Source organism: Mus musculus, chromosome 19 (assembly GCF_000001635.26).
Source record: "Mus musculus strain C57BL/6J chromosome 19, GRCm38.p6 C57BL/6J".
Taxonomy (NCBI): Eukaryota; Metazoa; Chordata; class Mammalia; order Rodentia; family Muridae; genus Mus; species Mus musculus.
In genome coordinates, this window is record NC_000085.6 from 46,560,639 (window position 1) to 46,573,223 (window position 12,585).

The window sequence follows — 12,585 nt, forward strand, 5'->3', positions numbered from 1 at the left end:
AATTACACAAAACGCGTGTGTTTCTCACCCACACTGCACCAGGCAAGGATTCGAGCCAATCTGTTGGGTTTTTTTTTGTTGTTGCTTTTTTATTTTGGTTTTTCGAGACAGTGTTTCTCTGTGTAGCCCTGGCTGTCCTGGAACTCACTTTGTAGACCAGGCTGGCCTCAAACTCAGAAATCCACCTGCCTCTGCCTCCCAAGTGCTGGGATTAAAGACGTGCGCCACCACGCCCGGCAGTACTGGTCTTTGGATAATGACATGAAAATGTGCAGGCGGGCGAGCAGCCCCCCCGTGTCCTCTGTGGCCGCTGCGCTGGGGCTGAGGACGGCTCTGGCCTCTCCCCGGCAGCAGAATGCAAGACTTAGTCTAAGATGAAGGCTGAATAAATCTGGAGCTGGGCGGGTTTTGTTATTGTTTAAGGAAGGGCAGGCTTTTGCTTCTATTTTCATCACTCAACTCTGGCTGGTTTGAGTCAATTCCTTCTTCAATTTATGAGAAGTCTCCTGAGTTACTACTATTGGCTCAAAACATTTGACCTTCATCTAACCTTTATAAGAACCCAACAGGAGAGTCGCAGAGCATAGCTTAGCTGTTGCAGAAGAAAACAGACACGACAGAGAAGTGGAGACATTGTCTATGGCATTCACAAGTCAACACCTGAACAAGGTTGTTTCTCAGTTCTTCTTTTTTTTTTTTTTTAAAGATTTGTTTATTATATGTAAGTACACTGAAGTTGTCTTCAGATATACCAGAAGAGGGTGTCAGATCTCATTACGGATGGTTGTGAGCCACCATGAGGTTGCTGAGATTTGAACTCAGGACCTCTGGAAGAGCAGCCAGTGCTCTTAACTGCTGAGCCATCTCACCAGCCCTCTCAGTTCTTCTTAGCTATATTGAACTCACACATTATCAGCGCAATCCTTCAGGCCCCATGGGGACTGGGATATAAAAGCACTCATCCTGACACCCCGACTGCATGCTCCTAAAATACACTAAAATACAGTAATTTGTCAAATTAACACATTAAATGGCACAGGTAGATGCTCCTGGCTTAGATCCCCATGCAGACAGTGTCAAGAAAAACCCCGTTGTCATTTTACAGAAAAAAAATTTTTTAAAGATTTATTTATTATTATATCTAAGTACACTGTAGCTGTCTTCAGACACACCAGAAGAGGACGTCAGATCTTATTAAGGATGGTTGTGAGCCACCATGTGGTTGCTGGGATTTGAACTCATGATCTTTGGAAGAGCAGTCAGTGCTCTTACCTGCTGAGCTATCTCTCCAGCCCTACAGAAAACATTTACCATTTACAAAGTTTAAAGTCAGCGTTTTCTGGGGCTGGAGAGAGGACTCAGGAGTTAAGAACACTGTCTGTTCTTCCAGAGGTCCTGAGTTCAATTCCCAGCAACCATATGGTGGCTCACAACCATCTGTAATGGGATCTGATGCTCTCTTCTGGCCTACATGCAGGCAGAACACTGTATACGTAGTAGTAGTAGTAGTAGTAGTAGTAGTAGTAGTAGTAATAAAGTCAGCATTTTCAGTTTTTCTTTTTGATTTATTTATTTTTGTTCTTTATTCATGAGTGTTCTATCTGCACATACACCTTTATGCCAGAAGAGGGCAGTCAATCCCATTCTAGGTGGCTGTGAGCCACCATGTGGTTGTCAGGATCTCTGGAAGGGCAGGCAGCCAGTGCTCCTAACTGGTGAGCCATGTCTCTGGCCTGCATTTTCAGTGTTTCATCAAGTGCTTCCTCACTAAAAAACCACTTAATAGGGCTGGAAAGGGGAGTCAGCCGGGAAGAAAACACACTGCTCTTGCAGAGGACCCAGGTTGGAGTCTTGCACCAACATGGGTTGGCTTCCAACTGCTTATAAGCAGTTCCAGCTTACAGCAGCTTCCCAGCTCCAGCAGGATCCGATGCCTCTGGCCTCCTAGGGCACCTGCACATACCCACATGGCAGACAGTTAAATCATAGAAAAGGAAAGAAATCACTGGGTACTGTTGTTTGGAGACCAAGTTTTTCTCACATACTCATTATAATATCTGAAATTGAACAATTAAGGGAAAACACCATTTTCTTGTTGTAGTGCCCCACTGAAATGAGTGAACTTTCCTCCACATGTGAGGAACTGAACTGGGTGGGCATGCTACCACCAAGCCTCATGCCTAGCCCTTGCTTTATCTTTGTTCTGTTTTGAGAGTAGATTCACTATGTTAGCCCTGGCTGGCCTGGAACTCAGTATGTAGACCAGGCTGGCCTCTGACAGGGATCCTGCCTCAGCCTCCCAGGTGCTGGGATTAAAGGTGTGTACCGGGACACCTGCCCCTGCCCCCCCCCCCCTCCGAATTCCTACTCACAAAGGAGTGAAGTACAGCGAGAGAATACAAAAGCTGTTCTAACTATAGGCACCTTCAGTAACCTACAGTACAAAATGCAGTACTTAAAATCTCTAATGAGCACTCTTCCTTATTTGGCAATGACGTCAGATGCTTCACCCTTAAGTGAGATGACACAGAAAGAGAAAGTTCAGCTAATATTTTCTCCCTTCCAGTAAGATGAAAATGGCATCTCAAGCGCAATGGGGACACAGTGCTGATGCTACAGCGCCCTGTGCCAACCCAAGCATCCAGGACAGGATCACAGGATTAGCCAGGGCTCGCTTGCTTGCTAAATAGGGAGGAGGATATTTATAGCTGGCAGGGCTCTGCCCGAAAGGTACAAGGTAAGCTGATTTAAGAGTCGAGATGAAAGAGAGCAGGGTACTGCGCCCTGAGCTTGTGTGTCGTCTCCACGCTGCGTCTTATTTTAAATGTCAGGTGAAAGGAAGCATTCATTAAAAGTTAAGTTTATGACGGGGATGAGTTTTACTGTATAAAGACAATGAAGTTAATTTTTACAGTGTAATTTGGACCCAAACAGTGTAATTACAATTACAGTGTAATTTGGAATTTCTATGTAGACCAGGCTGGCCTGGGACTCAGAGATATACATGTGTCCTACTTACCAGGTGTTGGGATTGAAGGCGTGTGCCTCCACACCTGGCTTGGACTACAGAAATGTAGCTGCCTCAAATCCATTTCCACTCAACTCATGGCAGAGGCATAGTGCTCTGACCCCAAAGACACAAACTAGGTCATACAGAAACCAGAGTGGAGGGGGTAGGGGTGGGTGGAGGAATGTGCTGGCCTATGGAAGCAGTCTGACTCCGAGGAACAGCTACAGTTTAGGCACTGTAACCCTAAGCTGCCAAGCGCATGCTCTCCCTAACAAGCTTAAACAGATTTCAAGGTCATGTCACCTCTTAACAGGGTCCCATCCACCTCAAACGAAGAGCCTTCAATTTTGTTTTCTTTTTTTGTAATTATTTTTTTTAAAATGACACTTGTTCACTTATTTCATGTGTGTGCATGAGTGTGTGCTCGGTACAAAGTGCTTGTGGAAGTCAGCTGATAGCATACACCTTCACCATGTGGGTCCTGGGGAATCCCACAAACACAGGCCATCAGCTCAGCGGCAAGCCCCTCCCCGACTGAGACGCCTCATCTGCGTTCAAACCTTCTTCTCTTTCTTAGCATTTTTCTATGGCATAAAGACAAACATTGTTCCTGAGGAGCCTAAAGACTCGGAAGGATGGGGCCCTTCTCAGTGGCCGCCACCAGCTTGATGAACAGGAGGCCGCTTCTAACGTCAGACTGTGCTCAGCTGCGCCGACTCCATGCAAAAAGGAGAAGGACGAAATCTGCTGAGGAACTGAGAGGCCTGAGGTGTAAGGAAGGATGCACAGAAGTCGCTCAGAACAACCATTACGTTTTTAAATATATAGAGCTGGAGAGAATCTGCCAGGCCTGTGTTTCATTTCTTGTATTTTCTTTCCTTTTGAGGCTGTGTGTGCATGTGTGCGTGTGCATGTGTGCCTTGTGTGTGTGTGTGCGCGCGAGCGTGTGTGTACTAGTGGTTAGCTGGGCTTTGGTGGTGCAAAGCTTTAATTCTAGCACTCAGGAGGCAGAGGCAAGAGGAGTTTTGTGAGCTTGAGGCTAGCCTGGTCTACAAAGTTATTTCAGGATAGCCATGGCTATGTAGAGACCCTGTCTCAAATACATACATACATACATACATTCATACTTACATATAACTAGGGATCAAACCTAGGGCCTTGAACATACTAGGCGAGAACACTACCATTGAACTATGTCCCCAGTCCTTTTAAAACCCTTTTAAAGACAGGACTCGCTTGTCCAGGTTGGCTTTGAACTCATAATCTTTTTTTTTTTTTTTTTTTTCCCCATCAAGCTTCAGAGAACTCATATTACAGGAATGAGCCATCATGGGTAACTATGGGTATATTTTCTTTCTTTAAAAAAAAAAAAAAACACACATTTTATGTGCACACATGTAAGCCGGGGTGTATGGACAGGCATCACATCTGTGCATGAAGCTGCAGAGGTCAGAAGAGGGTGTCAAATCCCCCGGGACTGGAGTTAGTAGTGGTTATGTGTTGTCATGAGCGTGCTGGGAACTGAACCTGGGTCCTTAGAGAGAATGGTAAGCTTTAACTATGGAGCCATTTTCTTTTTATTATTATACAAACATTGTATGAGTGTCTTGCCTGCCTGGATGCAGGTGACCTTCACTGCAGAGCCATCTCCAGCTCCTCCTTTTTAGTTTTTAGACTACATTTTTTTTTTCACTTCACACTTTTGACCCCAAAACCTCACATACCATACAAAAAGCTGTGTGTGTGGTAATGACATATTAGTAGGAAGTAGTCCATAAATAATTGATGAACTGAGTTAATGGTAAACAACAGTGATTAGTTATGGGCCAGATGACCATCATCTTTGTATCTTGCTAAGATGGTAGAGCACGTGGTCTAGAATTCTCCAGGGAGGCTCTGGGGAGATGGCTCAGCAGTTTAGAGCATTTATTGTTCTTTCATGTAGAGGGCCTGGCTTCCACTTCCAGCACTATTGTGACTCAAAAGCATCCAAACTTCCAGTTCCAGGGAATATGATGTCCCCTTTCTGGCATGCAAAACACTCAGACATAAAATAAAACAAAGTTGAAAAAGAAAAAAAGATTTAAAAAAAGGACATGTGATTGCAAGGCCAGGGTACAGCAGCTGACCCGAAATGTTCAGAGAAGCTCAAGGTAATTTTTGTTTCAGTCTTTCAAATTTGGAAAGAAAAAAGCATTGGCCATAGCTGAAATTTAAAACACACAACACTGTGGTGATCTGAATAAAAATAGTGTCCCCTCCCAGGCCCAGGCTTGTTGGAGTGGGTGTGGCCTTGGAGGAAGTGTGTCTTTGGGGAGTGGGCTTTGACGTTTCAGAAGCTTAACCCAGGCCTGGTGGCACCGCAGCTGCCTGCATGCCACCATGCTTCCCGCCATGGCGACCATGGACTAACCCTCTGAAGGGTAAGCCCAGTGAAATGCTTTTCTTCGTAAGACTTGCTGTGGCCTGAGGTGGTGATGCACTCGGGAGGCAGACACAGATGGATCTCTGAGTTCAAGGCCAGCCTGGTCCACAGAGTGAGTTTTAGGTCAGCCAGGGCTATACAGAGAAACAGAACAAACCAAAAAGAGTTGCAGTGGCTCTGGTGTCTCCTCAGTGATGAAACTTTACACACGCAGCTCACTTTTTCCTTTCTTTTCTTTTCTCTCCTTTTTTTTTTTTTTTTTTTGGAGACAGAATTTCCCTGTGTAGCCCTAGCTCTCCTGAAACTTGCTATGTAGACCAGGCTGGCTTTGAACTCACAGAGATTTCCCTGCCTCTGCCTCCAGAGTGCTGGGATTAAAGACCTGCGCCACCACACTGCCTGGCTTACGTCTTTGGTTTTTTGAGACAGGATTTTCTCTGCATAGCCTTGGCTATCCTGGAAACACTGTAGCCCTTAACTACTGAGCAATCTCTCCAGGTCCAAAACAACTGTAGGCTGGCCTAAAAACCCACAGAGATCCCCCTGCTTTTCCCTAATTCTGGAACTAAAGGCATGTGCCACCACTGCCTAGCTCTTCCCTCTCCTCTCCTTTCCTTTCTCTTCACCACCCCACCCCCCATATTGGGAGGGTGGTCTTTATAATAGAACCCTTGCTAGCCTTAAACTAACAATGTCAACCAGGCTGGCCGCTAGTTCCAATATATACCTGCTTCTGCCTTCTGAGTGAAGGGATCAAAGGTGTGTGCCACCATACCCACTATCCTAGTTCTTTTTTTTTTTTTTTTTTTTTTTTTTTAAAAGATTTATTTATTTATTATATGTAAGTACACCATAGCTGTCTTCAGACACTCCAGAAGAGGGCGTCAGATCTTGTTACAGATGGTTGTGAGCCACCATGTGGTTGCTGGGATTTGAACTCTGGACCTTTGGAAGAGCAGTCGGGTGCTCTTACCCACTGAGCCATCTCACCAGCCCCCCTAGTTCTTGTTATACACTTTAAAACATTTGTTTTGGGGTCTGGAGAGATGACTCAGGAGTTAAGAACACTGTCTGCTCTTCCAGAGGTCCTGAGTTCAAATCCCAGCAACCACATACATGGTGGCTCACAACCATCTGTAATGGGATCTGATTCCCTCTTCTGGTGTGTCTGAAGACAGCAACAGTGTACTCATAAATAAAGTATTAAAAAAAAAAAGAGTAATTTTTACTGCCATAGAGGACCTCAGTTCAGTTCCTAGCACCTACACAGCCATAACTCCAGTGCCTAGGAGCACAGATGTATACATTGTACACATACATACAGGAAGGCAAAATACAGATCAAATAAAATGAATAAATCCCAATAGTTGAAAAAAATCATTTTGGACCTGGGGCGGTGGCTCAGTGGCTCAGTGGTTAGGAGCGCTTGTTGCTTTTACAGAGGGCCCAGGACTTATTTCCAGCCCCTACGAGGTGGCTCACAGCTGCCTGCGACTCCAGTCCCAGAAGGTCTGAAGCCCTCTTCTGATTTCTGAAGGCACGAGGAACTCATGTGTTACATATACATACAGGTAGGCAAAATATTCAACATAGAAAGTAAAATAAATAATACAAAAGCACCGGCTGCTCTTGTAGAGGACTGGGGTTCAGTTCTCAACACCCACACAGTGGCTCAAAAACTGACTACAGCTTCAGGGGATACAATCCCCTCTTCTGGCTTCCTTGGACACAAGACATGCCTATGGTGTATGTGTGCAGGCAAAACACACACACACATATGTGAATGTCTTAGGGTTTTGCTGCTGTGAACAGATACCATGACCAAGGCAAGTCTTATAAAAAAAACATTTAATTGGGGCTGGCTTACAGGTTCAGAGGTTCAGTCCATTATCATCAAGGTGGGAGCATAGCAGCACCCAGGCAGGCATGGTGCAGGAGGAGCTGAGAGTTCTATGTCTTCATCCAAAGGCTGCTAGTGGAAGACTGACTCCTAGGCAACTAGGGTGAGGATCTTAAGCCCACACCCACAGAGGCACACCTACTCCAACCAGGTCACACCTCCAAATGGTGCCACTCACTGGCCCAAGAATATACAAACAATCACATTCCACTCCCTGGCCCCACAGACTTGTTCAAACACATGAGTCTATGGGGGGGGGTCTATGGGGGTTCATAATTAAACATAGCATAATGCAAAATGTATTTAGTCCAACTTTTAAAGTCCTCATAGTCTATAGCAGTCTCAACAATGTTAAAAATCCAAAATTCAAGGTCTCTTCTGAGATTCGTCCAATCACTTAACTGTAATCCCCAAAGAAAGACAGGAAACCAGCTGGGCAAACTCCAAACTCTGCATCTTCACAGCTGATGTCAAAGCAGTCTTCAGATCTCCACTCCTTTTTCATTTTTGTTGATTGCAACAAACTGCTTTCTCCTGGGCTGGTTCCACTCCCTGTTAGCAGCTTTCCTCAGCATGTATCCCATGGCTCGGGCATCTTTAACAGCTTTGAGTCTCCAAGGCAATTTCAATGTTACAGCTTCTTGTTTCAGTGTCTGGGATTCCAATTGATCTTTTGGCCTCCTCCTAAGGGCTGGCATCACTTCTCTATCTCTGCCCTCTGTAGCACTCTATGCTCAGGTTGATCCACTCCACTATGGCTGCTGTTCTTGGTGATCATCCCATGGTACTGACATCTCCAATACACTGAAGTCTTCCACTCCAACTAGGCTTCACCAATAGCCTCTCATAGGCTCTCTTCATGGTGTCAAGCCTCAAATCCTTTGCATGACCCCTTCAGTCCTGGACCATCAACTACAGCTGAGGCTACACCTTCTCCAATGGCCTTCTATGACCTCTCACAGTGCCAAACCTCAGCTGTTCTTCATGACACCTTCATGCCTTCAAAACAAATATCACCTGGGTGACTCTTACACATTACCAAATCCAGCTGCAGCATGAGGTACAACCTTGGCTATCTCTGGAACATAGCTTCTTTGTGCTCCCAGAAAACAATTCCCAGAAGATTTCACCTTAGTGATGCTGGTCTCTTCTTAATCACTGCTAATTTCTTAGCTCCAGCTAACCAGCTTCAATTGTCCCAGTAGTTCCTTCCATTCTTAACTCTAGAGCCAGAGCCACATGGCTGAAGCTGCCGAGTTCTGCTGATTGCAGGAACTAGAACATGATCCCCTTGTACTATTATATTATCACTGGCTTTATGTTTTCCAAATCCTTCACTGCCTAAGCTTGGCTGTCCTGGATCTTGCTCTGCAGATTGACCTTGAATGCAGATATCAGCATGCCTGTCTCCTGGGATTAAAGATGAGTACCACCATGCCTGGATCTAAATTTAGCTGGGGAGGATCTTGCCCCAAGGTCCTACTCCCTTAATCTGTCATCTCCTAGAACACAAGATTTTGCTCCATTTCACTTCCTGGTACCTCTTTAATACTCGAACCATATAATTTATATTTTTCCTTTCTAAGCTTGCTATGCTTGTTCAAACTTCTCTTCATGAGACTTAACCAGAGAACAAAGTCTCTGCTGGGCTTTTTTGAACCTTCCTTTGACAATGAAAATAATCTGAGTCTCTTCACCTTAGTCTCAGACAGACTTTTCAGACAAGGGCAAAAAGTAGCCACATTCTTCACCAAAATACCACAAAAACAATCTTTATGCCACATACTGAAATTCTTTTCCTTTGAAATCTCTTGGGCCAGGTCAACACAGTTCAAATTACTTCCAGCAACAAAGTCTTCCATATTCCAACTAGGATGACCCATTAATCCCCATTTAAATCATTCCACTATTTTCCAAATCCAAAGTCCCAAAATCCACATTCTTTCAAATAAAAGCATGGTCAGGCCTATCACAGCCAATACCCCAGTCCCTGGTACCAACTTGTCTTAGTCAGGGTTTCTATTCCTGCACAAATATCATGACCAAGAAGCAAGTTGGGGAGGAAAGGGTTTATTCGGCTTACACTTCCATACTGCTGTACATCACCAAGGACTGGAACTCAAGCAGGTCAGGAAGCAGGAGCTGATGCAGAGGCCATGGAGGGATGTTCCTTACTGGCTTGCTTCCCCTGGCTTGCTCAGCCTGCTCTCTTATAGAACCAAGACTACCAGCCCAAAGATGGTCCCACCCACAAGGGGCCTTTCCCCCTTGATCACTAATTGAGAAAATGCCTTACAGCTGGATCTCGTGGAGGCATTTCCTCAACTGAAGCTCCTTTCTCTGTGATAACTCCAGCCTGTGTCAAGTTGACACAGAACTAGCCAGTACAGTGAATATACATACATACATATATATATATATATACATATATATACACATATATACATATATATTTATGTATATTAAACTCTGTTTTGAGCATCAAATACCGTGACTACTGTAGTGGTATCCAACTCTCTTGTATAAATATGGTCAATTTGTTATCTACTTAAATACAGTGCCAATTTGCACCTAGAAACATGAGCAGTGGTTCATTTACTGTGACTTAGTTATAAATTAAGCAATAATAAAATTATGTACTGTACTCAATTGATAAACTGAAGAAAGTTAGTTAACTCTCACATTTCTCATTTATAACTAGTTATTTCCTCTTGGTTTGGCATGTGGTTCTTTCTTTTAAGGGGGTGGCTGTTGGGGCAGGATCTCCCTCCCTCTGGCTGAGGCTGACCTGGAACTAACTGTAGCCCAGGTTGGCTCTTAACTCTTAGTGATCCTCTTAATTTCGCATTGAGAAGACTGGGATTGCAGGCATGAGCCACCACACACAGCCTGGCAAGGCTTTTAAATTGCGGTTCTAATTATTTTCATTAATTTAAAAACTACCCACTTATTATGAGACAGAGTCTTATGTAGCCCAGGCTGGTCTTGAATTCCTGCTCCTCCTCCTTCTACTTCCCAAGTGCTGAGGTTACAGGGTTACAGGGCTCCTTTCTCAAATCCACTTATTTTCTGTGTAAATATTTATATCTGTACTCATTTGTTAAGATAAACTTAGCCTTTAAATGGGCAGCTCATGTATAAATAATAAAAAGAAAACACTAGTTAAAATCTGTTTAGCCCGAGGTTAGGCAGAGCTGTAAATGTAACAAGTGTGAAGTGTGATTGACAACCTCAGATTAAATAATTCTACTTAACAATTTGACACTGTGAATTTTTGTTTTTTTGTCAAAATTCACTTGCTCAATAGTATGACCAAAGAAGATGTGTAGTTTCCCCCCTGCCTGTCTGTCTATTTTCTTCTTTAGTTGAGAACATGTCTCATTTATCCCAGACTGGCCTGGAAATCAATACGTAGCCCTTGCACTTCTTCTGATCCCCCTGCCTCCATCTTGAGCTGGGATTGTAGGCAAGTACTAGTACATTCAGTTCTATGCAGGATTTAGTGCTTGCTAAGCAAACCTCTACTCACTGAGCTATACCCCTAGCCCTAGGCTTTGCTTCTTTTTTTTTTTTTTTTTTTTTTAAAGATTTATTTATTTATTATATGTAAGTACACTGTAGTTGTCTTCAGATACACCAGAAGAGGGCATCAGATCTCATTATGGGTGGTTGTGAGCCACCATGTGGTTGCTGGGATTTGAACTTCAGACCTTCAGAAGAGCAGTCGGGTGCTCTTACCCACTGAGCCATCTCACCAGCCCTAGGCTTTGCTTCTTAAGTCAACAGAAATGCCTCAATATTTTCACAAAAATATTGTGTGTGTGTGTGTGGGGGGGGCAACAGGAACCTGTTCGGAGCAGTTAGTAAGCCAACCAACCTGTTCTAAATGCCTTAATATCAAGTTTTCTTTGACTAGCTCTAAAAATATTCATTTCCCCATAACTTCATTTTTACTCTCCATCTACCGCGTACAGAATCAACAAGGGCAGAGAGATGTTCAGCAACGCTCAGTGTTCATTTGCCAGCATCCACGCGATGGTTCCCAGACATCCGTAACTCCAGTTCCAGGCAACCAAAGCTCTCTTCTGGCCTCTGCAGGCACCAGGCACACACGTGGAGCACAAACATACATTCAGGCTAAACACCCATACATATACATTAAATAAAATAACGATTTTAAAAAATCAACAAGGAACCGAGTGTTTCTGGTCAAAAATCTGTCACACATCATACACTTTGGAAAAGCCTTAATTAAGGTTAACGGAGACAAGGCTTGCTTCAAATTGATGCTCACTTTCTATTGTTCATTCTTTTTAGTTTGAGGTGAAGACCTTTGGTCCTCCTGTGGCCTCAGGCAAAAGGACACTGCAAATTTGAAGGAAAAGCTAGGACACGGGAGGTTAATTTGCTTCTATCTACATGGAATAAATACGGAGCAAAAAATCGCTCATCAACAACCATTATTTCTTCGCAGAACTTTCAGCGATTAAGTTGGGACTGCAGGAGCGCACCCACCACAGAGACATCCATTCCCAGCGGTACCTCTTATTGTCCTGGGACTTACTCCCTACACACCTCTCACTCAGAGACGCGAGCATCTAGGAAAGCCAGGTTACAGCTCCCTGGTGCTGCCAGGGTGATCTCAAAGACAGTAGAGCCGCGCCTCTCCCACTTTTGGCTGGTTCTCAGATGAACCCCACAGTCCCGAGGCGCCGAGAGGTCGACTCTGCAGTAAGATCTGAGAGCTTGGTCTGATCTCCGCAGCTCTAGAGTCGCCTTCATCCCAGTCCCTAGAAAGATGATGGTGCCCAGGCTTCCCCGCTAGCCAAGCACTCCATGCCTCGAATCTATCGCAAACCCCTCTTTTCTCTCCAGGCCTAGGCCTCCCTCCAGGCCCACTTTAGGGGCTCCTCCTTCGCCCCTGAAACCGATCTAGAACCCCAAAGATCAAGGCGAGCCCCATCCCACGTCCTCCTCGGCTTTACGCGCAGCGCCCCGCCCTGGGACTGGTGAAAGGAGGGGGGGTGACTGGTCAGCTCTGGAGGGGCCAGGGCCCCCACACTCACCATCCTCAAGCCGAGTCCCTCCTCCTCCTCCTCCGCCTCCTCCTCCTGCCTCCCCCGTTACCAGGGGTAACTGCTGCGGCGCCGCCCCTGACGTCCCTCGCACGCACAGCGGAGGAACGGAGCAGCGGGATGGGGCGGGGTTCTGCTCCTCTCTACCCAAAGTGCGCAAGCGCGCCAAAGCGCC

General features: G+C 45.1%; 1 protein-coding gene across 2 annotated transcripts in view; it reads right to left on the reverse strand.

The window, feature by feature from the left end:
* The window catches only part of Arl3 (ADP-ribosylation factor-like 3), a 42,074-nt gene extending 29,530 nt beyond the window's left edge, over positions 1 to 12,544 (reverse strand). For both annotated transcript variants that reach the window (NM_019718.3, NM_001355233.1), the window contains exon 1: positions 12,402 to 12,544. In NM_019718.3, coding sequence (NP_062692.1) covers positions 12,402 to 12,404 — 3 coding nt within the window. In that variant the 5' untranslated portion in view covers positions 12,405 to 12,544. The remainder of the gene's footprint in view (positions 1 to 12,401) is intronic.
* Positions 12,545 to 12,585: the final 41 nt, after the last annotated feature.